This window comes from Necator americanus, chromosome II, assembly GCF_031761385.1.
Source record: "Necator americanus strain Aroian chromosome II, whole genome shotgun sequence".
NCBI lineage: Eukaryota > Metazoa > Nematoda > Chromadorea > Rhabditida > Ancylostomatidae > Necator > Necator americanus.
In genome coordinates, this window is record NC_087372.1 from 9,430,200 (window position 1) to 9,449,409 (window position 19,210).

The 19,210-nt window shown below is 41.0% G+C and overlaps 2 protein-coding genes across 3 annotated transcripts; both read right to left on the bottom strand.

The window, feature by feature from the left end:
• Positions 1–1,194: 1,194 nt before the first annotated feature.
• On the bottom strand, positions 1,195–7,066 carry RB195_017266 (uncharacterized protein; the record flags this gene model as incomplete). Its single annotated transcript, XM_064184195.1, has 6 exons — positions 1,195–1,357; positions 3,775–3,914; positions 4,336–4,529; positions 4,606–4,824; positions 4,908–4,989; positions 6,863–7,066. The coding sequence occupies 6 exons, from the start codon at positions 7,064–7,066 to the stop codon at positions 1,195–1,197; spliced, it is 1,002 nt and encodes a 333-aa protein (XP_064040076.1).
• Positions 7,067–17,791: 10,725 nt separating this feature from the next.
• On the bottom strand, positions 17,792–18,946 carry RB195_017267 (uncharacterized protein; the record flags this gene model as incomplete). Of its 2 annotated transcripts, XM_064184197.1 has the most annotated exons (3): positions 17,792–17,989; positions 18,226–18,747; positions 18,836–18,946. In XM_064184197.1, the coding sequence occupies 3 exons, from the start codon at positions 18,944–18,946 to the stop codon at positions 17,792–17,794; spliced, it is 831 nt and encodes a 276-aa protein (XP_064040077.1). The 2 variants fall into 2 exon arrangements, with proteins under 2 accessions (XP_064040077.1, XP_064040078.1); XM_064184196.1 differs by lacking the exons at positions 17,792–17,989; positions 18,836–18,946 and having other exon boundaries at positions 18,211–18,699.
• Between the last annotated feature and the right edge of the window lie 264 nt (positions 18,947–19,210).

Consider the following 19,210-nt stretch of genomic DNA (forward strand, 5'->3'; position numbering starts at 1 on the left):
ATTAATTATTCAACCATAATAAGTGATTCATATACACGAACAAAAAATATTAGTGGATAGTGCAAATGAATGATGATTTGAGAGAAAACAAACACAAGAACGATCCAAACATATGTAACTTATCCCTCCTAACCTCATTTCCTTTACATTTCCCCCTCCTCCTCCCCCGATAGATGGAAAAAAATGGAAATCAAAAAGGATACTATGAACGATTTGTTCGAAAACCAATAAACTCAGTACAATAACGTGATTTGTAGGAACTCATAGCAAAAAAAAAATGCATTTGTCTCTATGTCCTCCACGGTAAGAGTAAGGAAAAGAAATTTTCGGGTCCTAAGAGCAATGGTTTAAAAAAATTTAAAGGGATAGAAAAATAGAATCTCGAGAGAAAAAGCGGTGAAAACAAGAAGTTAGACTATGACTGACCAGCTATTATAGCTTAAAAAGAAAAAAAAAAACATATTATGATATTAGGGGATCACGGTGTGATACAGTCATCCCGCTAAAACTAATTGGCATGCTACCCTCATATGACTCCGTACATAAAAACCAGCATAGCTCCGGAAAAAGAACCAGCTTGTTGGTCAATGCTATGCTCTCTTCCTCTCTATTATTTCTATTTAGTCTATACCACGGTAGACCATGAATATCACCGTAACTCGGCTGTTGAGGCATGTGCAACGATTTCGGTCCTTTTCATTTCTAGTTTGGATGCAATCTCTGGATGTCAAGCTCTTCTAAGTGAAGCATTTGAGGGGATATGTTACAAATATTCCGACTTTTCGGGCTCTGACGAAGGCGATGGTGCCAAAACTTCACCCATAACAGAGTGCCAACAACATCTTGACTCTTGGCTTTACCTTTATTATCAACATTTGTTTTCTACACCTTCAATGAGGTGAGGTGAATTGAACCAGAAACTCCACTTTTACTCCAGAAAGACGCACTTTCGTTGACAGAGATGAGAGGAACTGCATTTGTACTTAGAATTATAACGAGGTTCTCAGTCAAATGTGACTAAATGACTCTTTATCTGTATTTATTTCATTTTTAGGTCGCCAAAACCATCTTTAGTTATGAGTATCAAACTCAGCTGATCAAACCATCTTTTTCTATGTTTGCGTTTAAAATGTTGTTTATTACACTTCAGATACAATTCCAACCACTCATCATATTCTATTTCTTTGCTATTTCTCATTTCCATGCAGCTGTTAGCTGATTAAAGTATTGTTGCGCTGCTCCTTTGTGTTCATCGGTCAACGTCGTTGGTGCAGGTTTCAGAAACATGAAAATCTTCAGCCAGCGAGAGGATATACCGAGCGTCCTCAGGAAAAATATCACCAAAACGTCGACAGATCTGAAATAAGTGTAATAGAATAGCATATTATTACGCCTTACAAAGATATATTTACACTTTCTCTTGAAAGCTGGCTTGTAGGACCTATGGTTGATCCATTCTCCAATATGGAGCTGTTGATAAACACAAAACTACATGCAAACTTGAAGGATCTAGAGAGATCCAACGCAATTATCCTTGGAAAGATAAATATCCAATGCGGGAGAATAAATCCATCTTCTACGACATTTTGCCTAACATTTCCACTGCAAGAACAAGTGGATACTAGGCTAGCCGACGCTCATTTATCCAACGCATTTATACACTTGGGTAAATTATATTGGAAATAGGCTCAGAAACGTTTTACGGAAAAATGTACGATTAGATTGTGTAGACTTGATCACAGTACGAAATAATTTAATACGAATGGTGTTTTCGGTTGAGAATCGCTCAACCTAAGTTAGAGGAAAGCGTTCTCATTATGGGCCATAAAATCTGTCTGGTTGTTTTAGGTTGGTCGAGGGGTCTTGCACCAATTTTCACACTTTCTTCAAACAACTGAAAGTTTAGAATTGCTTTTCCAAGTTCGGCAGTTTTTTGGAGTGAGGTTGGGCATTGTAGTGAAGCTTGCTTGCCCGAAAATCGCTGAACTTGGTTGCTAAGTTCTACCGCACCTGCTTATTCTCCTGACGTGGACCCGTCTGTCTACCATTTGCTTCGGTGGCATCTACGAGCGGAAAGATTTGATGTTCAGAAAGAATTGGAAAGCAAGAAGATTTCTGCGCTTCTTCAACTCGCAACTGCATAAATTGCCATGTGACGAGACAGAAAATGAAAATGAAAATAAAATAGATTTTCCTGGTTAGGGAACGATTGAAGCTTTTTCAAAAAATCAAAAGAAATTTAATTGAAGAAATTAAAAGCACTGGGATTTTCCCGTAGAATTATACTTGTATTTTTCATAATGCCGGAGCTCTCGACTTCTGGAATTGGTAGTCTTGTGAAACGTCGTATATTCTGATCATAACCAGAACGTTTCTCCTTTACCGCTAAGTTTTCCGTATTGAGGAAGACTGGCGATGAATTTCCCATGCAAACAACTAATTAGAAACTTCTTTTATTTTGTTTATTGATATGCTACTATTTACCTCTTCATTATCAATTTTTGTTTTGTTTTCTGTTATATGTTCTGCTTATTTATGCATGCATAGATTGTCATGTGACGGGACAGAAAATTTGAAAAAAACAAACAAAATAAAATTAATTTTTCTGGCTAGGAGACGATTCAAGCTTTTTCAAGAAATTAAAAGAAATTCAATTGAAGAAATTAAAGGCACTAGGATTTTCCGTAGGATTAAACTTGTATTTTTCATAACAACTCTTCTTTCGTTCCTTCTCTTAGAAGTTTAAGCATTCATAAGATGATGATGAATTTTAGTGTTGATTTCATGGTCCTTTTCTGAAAGCGACAGTACTACATTTGGAGATTCATACTTGATTTTACACCTCCGTATATTCCTTCAATAGGGAAGATATCATCGAAGCATGAGTTTTTCTTCACTTTTTCCACAATAATTAGCGCAAAATAAAGTGCTAACATGAAATGACTGAGTGAATGTCATCATCGTACTGATAAATATAAGGTCCCACGTCAGATTATTTAAACTGTTAACTACTATTTATGCAGTCGTTTGTGTGTTTCCAACCTCTGAAGAAGCAATATCACCAGCCTGATGACGCAAACGTGTGCTGGGAATAGACATGTGGCTGAGTACATAGGAGTGAAACGCAACAGCCTTCATGGATATGAAGTGATTCACGATGGTTTCGTTTACTTCTTGACAAATTCATTTGGAGTCATTGTGCGGTACAACTGCACCGTGGTGTATCACTTTGATGTCGTGGTACCCATCTAACCCATTTTGTCGCTTTCTCGTAACAGCCCATTAATTCGATGCCATCACACCTTTTCCACCTCATTCTATCGCTTTTTGACGCCTGCGTATCAATGCGAAGCCTTGGGACCAGGTCCCAACACATTTAATTGCTCTCCAGCGCCGGTGCACCAGAGCGACACCGTTAAACACAAACATACGTGACAGAATAATCCCGTTACTATTTACACCAGCGCACCAATCCGAAGGCGTGGGACCCGATCCACCCGTTTTTACCGCATTTCAACGCCGGCGAACCATTTCGACACTGTGGGACCTGTCTCTCTCCATTCTGGATTTCGTTTCACACACATATGCACACGTGACAGAAAAATCCCAATAGTATATAGCACAATAGCTTGATATTTGTGAGCGCAACCAAAGAAAGATGGGTTCTTTTCAGAAGTCAAGACGAAGCCGTTATCAGCGTTAGTTGATTTCTTTCATTTTTCTGGAGCGAATTTTTGGACATAAATGAGGATAACGAAAAGTGTTTGTGCTTACAAAATTACGAACACGTCCACCACTTGGTAGCATACGTGAGCCCATGGCGATTGTTCGTCGAAAATCACTGTTGCAAGGATAAAAAACGGGCATATAATTGCAGTAATTAGAGCGTCGATAATTGATAAATACATTAGAAGCTGAAATGTCTTTTATAAAGACTCACGTGATTCATGAGATTACAAACATGCATTCTTAATGGTTAAATAGTAATTCTGCCATTACAGCGCTTTTTTTCCTTTTCTTTCTTTCGTTCTCTTCTTCCTTTCTTTTTTTTTTCTTTTCTTTCTTCTTTTACAGGCCTAGAATTCTGTGAACTGAAGGTGAGAGCAAACTTCCCACTTAAGAGAATACGACTTTCAGCGTTCTTAGAAGCTGGATTTTGTGATTAGAATTGGTTAGATTGGAAGAAATTACGCGAATTTTGCTCTTCACACTAAGTGAGTTTGTGTTTTCACTAGTAGCGTAAGCAGCGCTTCCTTGAATCCTAGAGTTTAGTGCTTCAGAAGATGTCTATTTATAGTAGATGATCATCGGATAAACCCTCGTACAGAGACATACCTTCATTACTCTCAAGTTCTCCTTTAACTGGAACTTTATGCTTAAAGTATAGCGAACCATCGAGTTCTTTCCATCTCCACGATTAATTTCGCGTAGTTTAACAAAGTCACGACGAAATAGATAAGTATACACCAAAGCACTTGCACCAATTATAACTGCTGTTGTGATCGCTATCGTTTCGAAAGTGTAGAAACCTTTAAAGAAAACATCTATCTTCTCTTATTTTTTTTCTAGGATTGAACTTGATGTCCTCAACAAGGTTTTACGAACCTAGTGTTTCAGTGATAGAGAAGTAGAGGGGCAAAATATTGGCCAACAATATAATCATGAAATAGATCCACGGTCTAGCAACTTTTTCATAGTCACTGATATATTTCGATGCAAAGGCTCGTTCAATAATCATACTTGGCAGCAAAGCACCGCCTGCATTCGTAAACCATACGCGTAACGTGGATCCGATGAGCAGAAGTATGGAATGAGTAGTATTTTCTGCAACGATTTTGTTACATTATCACATGATCAAACCAATCATCCGATATTTTTTGTTAGTTGCAGGCAACAGACGAGATTACCTTCAACGTCAAGCATTCCAAACTGATAGATAAGTATAACGATACGCCCTGCTAGTCCAATGTAGAAACAGAGAAAAAATGCCTGGAAATATCAGCAATTCATAATTAAACCCAATGTTTTTTTTTCTCAGCGGTTACAACGAAAACATTTCTAAACGCATCAGCTGCTGCATTTTTCCAATAAGAAATTAATTTTGGTAAGTGGCGAATAGTCACTGCCTTACGCTAGGTTTCATCAATAGGGAGTTTAAAAAGAACAAAACTGAGTAGAATTTCGCCGGCGCTGATTTCACATTGTTCCTCGAATTCCTCAATCGAGCGCCAGCAATGCTTTCTTTCGCCGTGATAAAGCGAAAAAAATTGCCTAGTGGTTTTTTCTTTCGTAAGGAACACAAAGAAAGTCAGATTTTTCAAAAGGAGTCCGTTACGACCTATCTGAATAAAGGGTCAGCGCTTTTTATTTAGTTAGCATCGCTCAATCCTGCCTTTCGGCGGTTGTCAATGAAACGTATCACAATCCGTTATACCTTATTTTCGTTTCCTAACAAAACATAGCACTGTCTCTAATCTTAGAAGCACCTGGAAGAGAGCTCTGGATTTTCTCCTTCACTTGCATGAATTAGGACGTTATTAGCATCAATATTTCGATTTAGCGCTCTTATCGGACTTTCCTCATATTTGCGAAGGTTTTTAAATCGTAGATTAGAGAAGGAAGCATGGTGCTGTTAAAAAAGAATTGTTACTGTTATGAAGATGTGCGCAGCTAGCTGTTCTTGGTTTTCTTCGCCACATATTCCGTGCCTCTATCTTCCATTTCGGAAATCTTGAAGGGTCCAAAATTCCATCTTTTGTTCCGTACCAAGTGCTCCTTCAAAATCAGAAGACTCTTCCTTATTAATGCCTCGTTCAGAGATTATTCATAGAACCTGCAGGCAAGTTGCTCTCACTTTTTGAGTATCGGAACGATGGCATCCTCTCGACCTGCGTTCGTATCTTTTCAGCCCACTTGAAGACGTCCACCATTGATTCTATGCAGTGTCATCTAACTGATTGAATGGATCGAATAACTTTGAACCATCAACGTTAACGGTCTGCGAGAAGATACTGCTCTATCCATTAAGAAAGTCCCATCTGCTTTCGAGGATTTATCACTCCTATTCTGTCTTGGAATAGGGTGGAGATCTGTTTTAAATTTCATAGTATACTCAACGAACCTCCTGGTCCCTTCCTCTGTCGTAAGAAACTACAAACTGATCACAAAGTCCAGCTGTCAAACACTTCTTGCTAAAGAACAGTCGCCGCCGTTCACCCAAGCCCAAGCCGACGCAACGCGTCAACGTTCACGTGACGAAGGTGGACGGCAGCACTAAAGACGACGGAAATGCGGCAATAGTGGACAAATGCTCCAGGGACGGAATATACCAGCTGCAGCCGTTTATAGGTGGCGTTGGCATTGGTCCAGCCCTGTTGAAATCGTCCATTAGCGATCAGTTGCCTCAAAGTTGAAGCACTTCGGCTAAGCAAAGCTACGCGATATGACGCTAATATTTTGTGTACTGATAGTCTGGTTTGGGGCGGGTATACTGTAGCGGTTACAGGTTTCGCTTCCTTTCACTTTCTTATCGATCGGAGGTTCGAATCCGCCCTAGTGCTCATCAACCCTTTCATCCCTCCGGGGTCGACAAATTCGTACCAGACTTGTCTGGGTGGGTAAAAAAAACACTGACTTGACGCATCGGCTAGCCACCGCAAGTCGTTATATAGGCCAGTTACACGTCCGTAAACTTCAAACGATTCTGAATTGAAGTGAACGTGGGGGCGCATCCCAAGCGGATTGATCAACGCCATACACTTTATCCTTTATCCTTTATATTCTGATTGCAATTATTTCTTTTGAGATCTTTAATTCTTATGGACCGTAGTAGTGGAATTCTCTTACTTTCTGAATGACTAACCTGAACAATTCTAGTAAGATTTGTGTGGAATCGGGACATTCTGTTTAGATCGCGAACGATAACAGCAACTCCAAAAGAGGTAAATAATAATCCTAAGGCTTCAACGATATGAAGAATTTGGAGAATAAGACAAGATGACAAAATCGATGGTGATGATTTGATCAGTGGCACGAATAGTTTACGTCCCAACACAGTAATATACATCTGATCACCTGAAATAGTGGATTTAGCCTTTTAAAGGCATCACTACACGAATCTGAGGTGGTACGGATATCAAGTGGAGTATTCGTATACGGGGTCGTAGATGATGGACAGGAGGGTGATTTCGTCCATTTCTTCCTAATTGCCGTAAAAAACGACCCGGAAGATACGGCTTCGGGAGTTCTGGCGCACTATTTCCTGCAAGGAGTTCGACTGCAGCGCGCCAGCCTTGTGCACGCGCCCCATCTTCCGGGCCGTTTTTTACGGCAATTAGGAAGAAATGGACGAGATCACCCACCCCCCCCCCCCCCTCTCCATAATCTACCATGCCGTATACGAATACTCCACTTGGAATCCGTACCACTTCACATTCGTGGGGGGATGCCTTTAAAGGACAACAACCATAATTGTATGTAAAGTATACACGTAAGGTAGATCAAATGTTTCGCTTTGTTCAGTAATGGAGAAAATGGCAGAGGATAAATGGACAGAATGAATGAAATCAAACGGAATCAAAATGAATTTTATCTTCTCAGGAAAACGGATTAAAAGGAATCTCTGTCAAGTATTCCTAGTCTGGTATTCCTAGTCTGGAAAACACGAATAAATCAGCAGGATATCCAAATGCGCACATGAATGCCGCAGTGCTTATAATAAATGTTGTGTGATACAATTATGTGTCAGGAGTGCAGTTTAAAAGATTATTGATATCTAAATGTCACTTCGAAAAATTCGTGTGTACCTCTAGGGACTGCTGTGCAATTTAGCTGCAAAACAGTATTTCCTATGTAAAAAAAGGTTTTGATTGCGTTTGTATGGTGCCAGAAGTTGTTTCTCGAATAAAGTGCAGATCGTGTGTGTACCACTGTACGAGAAAAGAAAAGGAACGACATCTCTGTATAAAAAAACGGATAGCATATAGATATGCCCATAAAATCAAAACCTTCCAAATCTCTCTGAGCATACGGCAAACTACATCATGGAAACACAGAAATACACGTTTAAATCATTATTTCTGGTGAATCCGAGGTCATAACACACAGAGAATACAAAAAACGTTCTGGGTATCCGCTAAAAGTTTAAAAATGAAAAAAAAGGATGACCGCATTGCGACCACAATGAACTAAATCCACGATAACAATTTTGTGAGTTTTCATCAACGAGACGACCCGATAGTGTCGCTTTTAAAACACTTACGACTCTCACAGCTATGCGGTGCGAGATGCTGCGCTACCTACATTCTCACCTCATGAGGCAAACACTACCCGCCTTCGCGTTGCCCTTTAAGTACGTGGATTGTTTATATGTCTTCAGTAGAGTGATGAAGCATTTGAGAGGATAAATCAGAGAGAACCTTGGTTTTGCTTTCGTTGACTTCACCTTGTTGGTGAAGGTTCACCAAGTCCACCAACTAGTTCCTTGTGGCAAACTTGTAGAAAAAATGCTGAGAAAGCAATAGTTTTCACATCCTCTCTATGGAAAAGTTATGCGATTGAGACTAAATAGTTGATTGTAGGAGGAAGCAGCTTGCAACTGTCTACGGTATCAAAAAAAAAAAACGGAAACTTTTTGGTTGCTTGAAAGAGCTGCTTCCTTGTTTGTCTACTTTTCCTCCCTTTTCCATTGCATTCCTATTTTCTGCATCACGTATTCAGTTGCGATGTTTCCATAGAATTTGTTCCGAACCGTTTTCTCCTCGAGAATAACATAAATTTTAAAGGTTGCGAATGGTTTTGACGAGAGGAACACATGACATATGTAAAAAGAGAAGGAGAAATGGTAAAGAGTTCAGAGAGAATCCAGAAATATAAAAAGGAAAAAAAAAGAAGAAAAAACGAAGAATCAAACATTTCTTTGCCTTCCTATAAATTCTGTGTTTTCAGAGAGGTAACGCCTTCGCCTGTGTAGTGAGGTTTACAATAGAAATAAATAAATAAATAAATAAATGAGACAGCTTATCCAATTATCCATTGCAATGCAATTAAAACAAGCTGACTCTAGCAGCTGTTCTGAAGTGCATCACTGTCGACCCCGATGCCTTTCAGCTGAAACTAATTATAGGCTTTGGAGGTTTATTCAGGCTGTTCTCTACTTTGCCCAGGTTTTCGCTGGCCCCCACCACAGAGCTTTTCGCAACGGGACCCCTCTTTTTGAGTTTTTAACATCTCTTGAGACAAACCTGCTGAACTTTTAACAGCGATTAAAATCAAACTAATTCACTGCAATAACATATTATTTAAAATCGTGTTCTAAATATATACACCAGTTTACTCCGATATTACCGTTTGTAAGCTATCTTTTGTTAAAGATATGCAAGTTTTTAAACGAGACCTCATAAACTACGTGTCCCTAGAGTATTGGAATAGTTACCTTAAAGGCATCACCCCACGAATCTGAGGTGGTGCAGATTTCAGGTGGAGTATTCGTATGCGGTATGGAAGACTACGGTGAAGGGGGTGATTCCGTCCATTTCTTCGTAATTGCCGTAAAAAACGGCCCGGAAGATGCGGCGCCGCACAAGGCTGGCGCGCTCCAGTCGAACTCCCTGTAGAAAATAGTGCGCCAAAGCGCCTGAAGCCGTATCTTCCGGGCCGTTTTTTACTGCAATTAAGAAGAAATGGACGGAATCACCCCCTCCCCCCTCTCCATAGTCTTCCATTCCGTATACGAATACTCCACCTAAAATCTGCACCACCTCAGATTCGTGGGGTGATGCCTTTAAGATCGCTTCACTCACGCACCTCAAAACCGCCATTCAATATGACTATACTTAATAATTGGATGAGTAGCACTGTACTTTCTTTCCGATACAAAGGCTAATAACAGCTCTTGGGACGTCTGGTTTTCGAGGCTTTTCAAAGTTATTTTTAATAGGCGTATAGTTTTGCACTTTCGGCTTCTGAGAATGTTATTGAAGGCAGCGTATAACGAAAATGATACTGTTCGGATTTTAAAGTTAAGGACAAGAATGTAGTTCACGAACGTCAGCATGAGTATGTTCGATTCCTCTAGTAATTCAGAAGAAAGTTTGTCGAACAACTTTGTGTGATTCCGTCTCCCTAACAACTTGCTACGGATCATAGAACAACAACATTCCGCGACATGTTCTGTGCATGAGTTTCTTTCTATATTTGAGTTCTATCAGTTAGTCATATCTTAGACATATCGCACCGATAAAGTTATAACCACCACTTTGATTAAGGAGAAAATTGCTCGCTGTGATTACCACAAACTTTTAAAGCACCAAAGTCTTGGGCGATAATCGAAGAAAGTTTGCGCACTTGTACACACAACAAAGAGCAGTGTTCGGGCATTCCTCGCTCGATTTGTCAGGCTATTTTTACATTTTTGTATAAGTTACATTTTTCTAGAACGTATTTTGAATTCTTAAGAATATGTATCACTTGTCGCGTCAAGACACCATTGTAGGCTAATAAAATTTTAATAGAAAATGTTATTGTGAAAGCGATCATAAACGAGTTAGTACCTCGAAAGTAGTAGCATGAGTCCTAATTTGAGATATCGATATCAAACTTATTAGTGATAATGATGTTAAAAAAAAATTGTTTCATCAGCTACTTAAGCTTTTGCTCTGTAAATTACGATAGAAAGTGCGTTAGAGAAAGTACAATTGCCTCGAAGAATTGCAGGAACTAAAAAGCTGTTAAAAAAAAAAGATTTTGTTGGTCAATGAATTGTTTTGAGAACTTCTGTCCAACAAAGGGGTCTAGAAGGAAATATTATTCAAATTAGAAATTAAAGTTCCAAAAATGCACATTCTTCTCAATTCGGGGGATTCCATGAAACAGCTGTCCGTTCATGCTTATTTTGAATATATATATATATATATATTGTGTCATATGTGGTAAGAATTTATAATGTATAGATACATTCTAATGTTCATGATTAAATTATTCCTTCGAATAGAGTCATACATTATTTTCATGTCAGTAGTAAATCTTTGAGGTCTTTGAAAAGGAGAAGAAGGTTCAACTGATACTAATTTCGACTGGTGCCTGAGAGGTTTATCCTTCATCAAATCCCACATAGCGCGAAATTAACGGTGTTGAAATCTCTCCAGGATAAGACAAAGTTAAGGTAGATCGCGTTTGAGACCGTCATTACGCTCAATAATCTTTAATTATTCTGAGAAAAAGTGTAGAATACGGTCCCGGTTTCCTACGAATCATCTCGTAACGCGCCACACTTATGCACGCGCTGCGACTACAAGCGACCTTCCGGAAGTTAGTGAAGTCCACGCAGCAATATGTTCAAATAAAAACAAACAAAAGTGGCGGAAATGGATGGCGTTGTGCTTTTCCCCTCAAACATTTATTACTTGGCTACTAACTTACATACTTGATTGGCGGTGTGATATTATTGTCAGCCGCGATTGCCCATATCCTCGCTGAGGTGGGTCGTCCTTGAGTATAGGTCTCTTCAACTTTCTCGATCTTTAGCAAGCGTTTAGATAAAATCTATCCATTTGTCGCTATTCCACTTCCTGCGAAAGTTTACGTCTGACCTGAACTGTCCATCCACGCCGACTGTCCTCAAGTCCTTCTTCACTGTTTCAGTCCAAAACTTCCGCTTTCGGCCAGGTGGCCATTTCCAGATTGAACCCGACAAACTCTTTGGAACTTGTTGAACAAGGCGATCTTCTAGTCTCCTCAGTATATAACCAAAGAAGCGAAGACGAGTTTCTGTGCCCACTTTCGATGGCACTGTCAGATTTCGATAAGTTCCACGTGTCGTCCGCGGTGCACCACAGAGTTCTACGCAAGGATCATCGCTGTGGGGTACGCTACGCCAAAAATAGATTGGCAGCCATCGAAGCAGCTTTTTTCATAGGATCAAGCCTCTCTTTCAACGTTGATAGTGCTGTCTAAGTCTCCGATTCGTACATCATGATGGAGCGAATTGCGGATAGGTAGACTCGCATTTTGAATTCGTTGGTGAAGGAGGTCGGCCGGAGACATTTCGTTATCGAGTTAAATGCAGAAATGGCATAAGCGCATCTTTGCTAAATATCGTTCCCTTAGATACCGTTGTTCTCCAGCGTGCAAGCCATGTAACAGAACTTATCGATGAGTTCGATCGGTTCTGCGTCCATGCTGATTCCCGTTCGATGTCTCGAATGGACACATATCTTCTTGCACTTATCAGGGAGTAGACGCAGTCCATATGCTAGCTTCAACACGAGATTGACAACATGTTGAAGTTTCGCACTGCTTTCCGCGAATATCAAAATATCACACTGTCGTCAGCGTACTCAGTTAAGGTTGATTAAATAGAAAGGGTCTTCCCACTTCCCTTATCTTACTCCAGTTACCGTTCCAAACGGTGTTATACACACAGTTGGTGGTCGAACTACAGCAGTTGTTCGTTGATACATGCTATCAAGTAGACGAGCGAACTTTTTGGTGCTCCAACGGAGGACATTGAGAAGGTCGCAGCTTGCTCGTCGCGTGCCGTTTCTTCGCTAAGTTTGACAAATCGGTGGAAGATAATTCTCTCCAAAGCCATGTCCATAGCACACAGCAGTGAGATTTCTCAATTTTTCCGCGTTTCTGCGCTAACTTCACCGCCAAATTCTTCATTCTTCATCTTTTAGATATAGACCAGAACCTCTGACTTTGTCGATGTTAGCCGCAAATGTCGGTCTATGAGCGTGCTCGAAGTCAGGAGCTGATGCTTTCGACAAGGTTTTAAAGTGTCGCAGACAGCTTTAGAATTTTGGATATCTGACCTAGGAACGCTCCTCGTCAGAATATAGTCGAGCTCAGCATTGAGAGTCGTCATATTTCGCTTGCGCTGCTGTTCAGGCGCCAAAATGGTTGAACTTCACCACGTGAGCTGATGTCAGCGATGATTCCTCTTGAACGTGGCAGCTATATGTTACCCTTTGCTTCCGATGTCGACCAATACTCGGCCGGATAATACCAATTTCTTAGCACATTCGCGCTGATTTCGACTTTTGACCACTTGGTGGGTGAGTATTTTAGACATCAACGCATTAAGTTCTACGTAGAAGGCGTCCTTCTTGTTGTCCTCAGCGGTTTGCGTAGGCGCATCGGCATTACGATCCACAGTTAACTCATCTGTGATTCCTGTCGTGCAAAGGAAAACGTTGAGCCAGGTTCCGCTGTCACCACATTATGTCCTTCTGCTCATTTCTCACAGCTACCAGTTTGTTACCTTGTTTTCATCGGCATCGCCGCAGTAGATGGTCTAATATCCAACAATAATGAGTGTCTTTCATTCAGTGTCGGTCGTTATCTACATTGGTCGTTATCTACACGGCACTGTTACGAAGGAGTGCCACTCTTGGCAATCTATCATAGCAGTGTCATGTGGATAACACTCTCAACTTGCCAGATGGCACCCTCAAGGAGACACTTTATCCAGATAGCAGTGACGCGAAATCAAGTGAAGAGAGCATCACCCGGTTGTCACTGACACTCAAGATTACTTTTGCGCAGAAGCTATATTCTACCATCCTAGAGGCCATGGGAAATGCCTTGTCGAACTGAAAATATATCATCCAACCGACAGTTGTGTAGTGATGACCTAAGCATAACTATTTCTTTGAAGCTGTTTTTTCATCTACCGGTAATAAATATCCTGACGTTGGATCAGCGCTGCCGCTTCTGGATAGTTTATCCTTTGTGCACAACTCTATGTAGTTTATTCTATGGTGCACTCAACTTCGGTACTGTGAATTGTGTATACACCTGGCAATATCTTATGAAGACGTCCGCATGAAAGACTTCTTAGTAATGGACATTAATGCCACGGTACCACTAGCACTCTAGGGCAGCAACCCAATCGCACTAGTTTCCGTACAAAGGATAGAAACTAATATTTCCTTCGCAGCACTGCGTTAACCGCACATTTGAAAACCAAAATGTGGCAGCTTCAAAACGAGGTCAACTTTGCACTTCATAGTGGTCATAGTTGGTTCTACGACTCCGAAGAATAAACGACGACTCCTGCGCTGCTGACATAAGCCAACAAGCCACAATCAAACGACACCGCTTCCGACTCCACCCGGCCACAGTCGAAAGAACCTATAATGAAACGTATCATCTCATTCATAACACAGGTTTCAATATATGCATCAATTTTTAAATGGAGGCGCTCGGGAGTTACCCAAACCAATTCAGTGAGGCCCACAAAACGAAACAAGACAAAACATGACAGGAGTTAAGGCACAAACTAGTTTAGACATTTCACTGTTCGCTCATACAGATACAGCGAGTGAGTATCGTTAACAAATTACACCATATCCTTTAACGACTACTTTCTCAGCTCGCAACGGCAACAATTTTACCACAACAGCATCAAACAACAAAGCAGATAGAAATTTCTCTTCGAATTAAGTATGAATTCCTTTCATAATACAAATGATGTGGTTTTCTAGCGATCTAACATTGACTAGAGCAAAACGAAGGAATTTTTCCAGAAAACGTAAGCAAGATGAATGACGCATATAAAAATTAACTGTGTCATGTGTTGTCGAGTCGGCTGCAGCCAATTACTTTGGCTAACTCCTGATCTCTTCAGTAAGTATTGCACGTGGTTAATTCGGTTGTTTCTTTTTGATGCATGCGTGTTCATTTCAGAGTGCTACGTTTTGTTCCATTATTCTCCATGATTTGTTGATGGTATCTTATCGTCGATCTCTGTGAATGTTTTCTTGTAAAAATGTCACTATTTGCAAGCAACAAATATCACAGAACTAGAAATAAAAATCATCAGACTCTCAAGAAGGTGTAGTGAGCTCTTAAAGGCAGCATATCACAAAATTAACGGTACATGAGACCTTATTGGGACAGTATAGATTCCACATTGTATGTAGCGTACGAGTATGAGCGTTGACCTCCTAGATTCCCTGTTATTGTCCCGTCCTTAATTTCTCAAAAATCGCCTTAGTTCTTATGAGGCGCGTTAGAACGCGCCGCGTCCGCGATCGAGCGGTCAAAATCATTGTGATCTCCTCAGGACATTATTCAAGTAAAACCAATGAATAAGTTACTGAAGTAACAGAATCGTGTGCAATGGTTGCGCGCTCTAGGAACCTCATAGCAACTAAGGGGGTTTCCCATATCTTTTTTGTGGACATTTAGGAGGAATTGAGGACGATCATGCTCATTCGCATGATCTACACGCCCTTTCATGGAGAGATTGCTACATAGTCAATTTTGTAGTGCTGAAAGGCTGAAAGTATGGGCGCATTGTTTGGTGTTTGGTAGTTAATAAGCAACAAGACGAAGTATTGGAAAGTATTGGAATCTTCCAGCAGGAATAGCAGCCTTCACACAGAGCAAAAGCAACATCTGCCCTACTCGGGGTACATGTGCCTTGATATTGAACGAAGGTCAAATGGTTCTTGAATCATGTCTTTGCGCGTCCAGTTTTTTTGTTTGTTTAGAAGAAAAGCTAAAAGGCGACAAAACCTTCAGTTTGCACTGTTAACATACTTGCGCCGCACTGATAATTCTGTGATCTCTCGTTTTGATGCTTCTGGAAGAACTAATGATAAACATTTCGTACAATTTGTTTAAATATTGTTATTTGATACGTTTTTATTTGAATATTTATACATTTGTGATAACAATCACATAGCTCAACAACAGTGAACAATCGTAAACGATAACGGGCATTTCCGGCGAAAAGTACCAATTTGTTTTATAGTAACGTGTCGATAAAACATGAGAGACAAAAAAGCAATCTGCACACAACTACAAGAAAGACTACTAGTTTTCCATCAGTAGACGCACACTGTACTCGGCACACGACATGGCTCCAACAACTGGAGTACAAACACAATGACGGGAGAGTGGAAGCAAGAACGTTCGGACTAAACTCTCTCTCTGGTCGTCAGCCGTCATCTTCGTCTTCCGAGTCACCCATATCTGCCATCTTATACATTCCACTACGTTTTTGAAAATCTGGCGGGTGTAGCGCTCTTGGTAAGAGCTCCGGCACTAACTGCACCATTGATGGTTCGAGTACGTTCTAGTGCCAGCCAAGCACTTCAGTCCTCCGAGATAAATTGCTTACAGACTTGCGTGGTAGGATTAAAGCATCGATGTGATACAACGGTTCGCCCCCGCAACTCATTGTAAGGCTCCACACTGCACTGGGAGGGGAAATTCAAGGCAGAAAATAATAGATATTGAAACATGATTTTCTGTTCCACAAGGTGCCGCAGAAATAACTCTCATATTTCAAAGAGGGATTTTGAAAAATGGCACGAGGTATCAGCAAAAACTTTTTTTTACCAAGTGTAGATACAATTGCTTTCACTTCAGGTTTTGAAAATTATATAGTCTAAACGGTGGTCTTGGGAACCTAGAACTTCCAGGTAACATCATTAGTCGTATTAATATTCAGCGAAATAGCCGCGCAAAGTTATGCATTGGAAATGTGAGGCGTCTTCCCTTTCTTTATATTGACATAACATCAAAGTAAGAGATTTCCAAATGAAGTTTTTAACTTATCGAAAAGCTATGTCTAGACATGGCCGCTGAGGACGTTATTGATAGCCCCTCATCTGCACTTGGGTCCCCGATTGTAGGAGAAAGTTTTGGTGTCAAAGTTAGGCGCGACATAGTAAAATTGATTATACGAAGTCCATCTACCATGTATTGGGTTGGGGAATAAGTTCGTAGCGTTCTTATCAAGGACATTCATTTAATCAAAAATCATTAATATTAACAATAAATTAATCGATTATGTATTCGCCGTTGTTGTTTACGACCTCCTCCCACCTCTCGACCAATTTGCCGATGCTGTCCCGCCAAAAATTGCCCGGTCTGGTATCGATGAAGTCGTTGAACCAGTTTTTAAGGTCTTCTTCATTGTCGAAGGTAACGCCCCTCATATGGTTTGACAGGGAGTGGAAAAAGATGGTAACATGGGGCCTGGCATTGTCGTGAAGGAGTATGGTTTGGCCTTGTCGGTGGGGTCTTTTCACTCGCATAGCCTGTTTCACGACGTTAAAATCGCCATTTTTGAACTTTGAAAACCATTTCCGTGCTGTAGACTCGCCCATGACACCCTCGCCGTATACGTTGCAAATGTCCCGAGCTGCTTCAGCAGCTTTCTGTCCTCTATGAAAAGCGAAAAAGAGCAGGTGTCGAAAATGTTGATTTTAACCTCCCGGATACTCCATTTCTAAGCCTAAAAAGTAATCAAAAATTAAATTACTCAAAAAGACAATTAATACAGTTTTGTAGAGCAGAAAGAGCTCTAACAAACGAATATTATAAACTTTGTCAAGCAGCAAAAAAATTGGTGTAAAACAAAGAAAATATAAAAACGCTACAAACTTAGTCCACAACCCAATAGCAATCAAACTGTTTCTCTTCCACCAGAAACAACATCTTTATCGATATATTTTTTTTTGCAATATTTTTATTAATATCTTCACTGTCAACTTTTTCGATCAATCTTCTCGTTTGAACAGAAGCCATTTAGGTAGAACAGTGTCTTTCTTATACAGAATCTATGAGGGCGTACAAGTTTTTTTTTTCTAAAAATGGATACGACTATGAGTATTTGCAACAAGTTCTCGACTGCCAAAATTCCAACTTCACAACAATCTGGGTCAAGATACATTTAACGTTTATACAAGTATACCATTCTCCATCTACACTGGCAGACAATACCGTAGCAGGACATGGACGGTGACCGCAAAATTGGCAGGATTACCCAATGTTACTATGCTTGATCACCTTGATCACCTTGACTCCCGTTGATCTTCGAACTGGTCGAGCGGGCGCCAGTAATTCTTCCATTTGTCCCGATCGCGTGCCAGAGTAGCTCAGTGGTTCCTCCTTTCGTGTGGGACACGAAGAGCATCATAATTTTCTTTGAAGGACTTCGTGAAGAAATCTGACCATCGGGTCGGCGGTCTTCCTGTAGTGCGCTTAATGTCGCGGGGAACCCAGTCGCTCACGGCTCTGATCCAACGGTTGTCATTAAAGCGCATCACGTGTCCGGCCCACCTTATTTTACTTTCCTTGGCAAATGCGGCGGCGTCTCTCATCTTCGATCGTTGACGTGGGAGAGAGCTTCAAATCCCGTCCCTCACTTGCGTGAAGCGGGATACTCCTAGCATAACTTTCTCCATTGCACGTTCAAATGACGCTCACCGCGTTTTCTTCTTGCTTGCGAAATGCCCAGGTTCCCGAAGCATAGGTCAAAGCAGGAAGTACGGTGGTGCTGAAGAGGTGAGCACGGAGCCGGGTGTTCCTAGTCTTCTTCACTACATCTTCGATGCTCTTGTACGCTCCCCAAGCCGCTCGTCTCCTCTTGCCCAACTCGGGGGTCACGTCGTTCATCATGTTCAGTTCCCGACCCAGATAAACGTAGCTGGTGCATTCAGAAATGTTCGTTCCGTTGAGCGTGAATGGGGCATCCGAGATCCATCCGTTCCGCATGAACATCGTCTTTTGTAGATTCAGCTGAAGACCGATGCATCCACATGTTTCGTCGAATTCGGTCAGCATTCGTTCCGCTTGGCTGATGCGAAGTGTTATCAGTACGATGTCATCAGCAAAGGGCAAATGATGTAGGTGCCGATCATCAACCTCCACTCCCATGTCGTCCCATTCCAACTCTCGCATTGCGTTCTCGAGGGTGGTTGTGAATTTTTTGGGTGAGATTGTATCACCCTGTCGGACTCCCTCTTCACGTCGATGATGATGTTCTTGTAGAATGGCGAACTCCCGGCCGTGAAGTTACGTACAGCTCTCGAAGTACCTTTATGTACTGAGTAGGGACGCCTTGGTTGTCCAAAGCTACCACGACCGCTTCCGTCTCAACTGAGTCGAAGGCCTTCTTTAGGTCGATGAAGGTGAGAGAGAGCGGCATCTTGTACTCTCGTGATACCTCGATGAGTTTCGAAACAGTGTGAATGTGGTCAATCGTGCTGAATCCTTTTCGAAACCCTGCTTGCTCGCATGGCCATCCAAAACTTTTTCAATCCTATTAAGGATTACTCTTGTAAAGAGCTTGTAGATGATGGACAGTAGGCAGATTGGACGATAGTTGCCGATATCATGTGGATCTCCCTTTTTATACAACAACACGGTCTTGCTGGTCTTCCACTGCTTAGGAACCTTGCATTCCGACAGA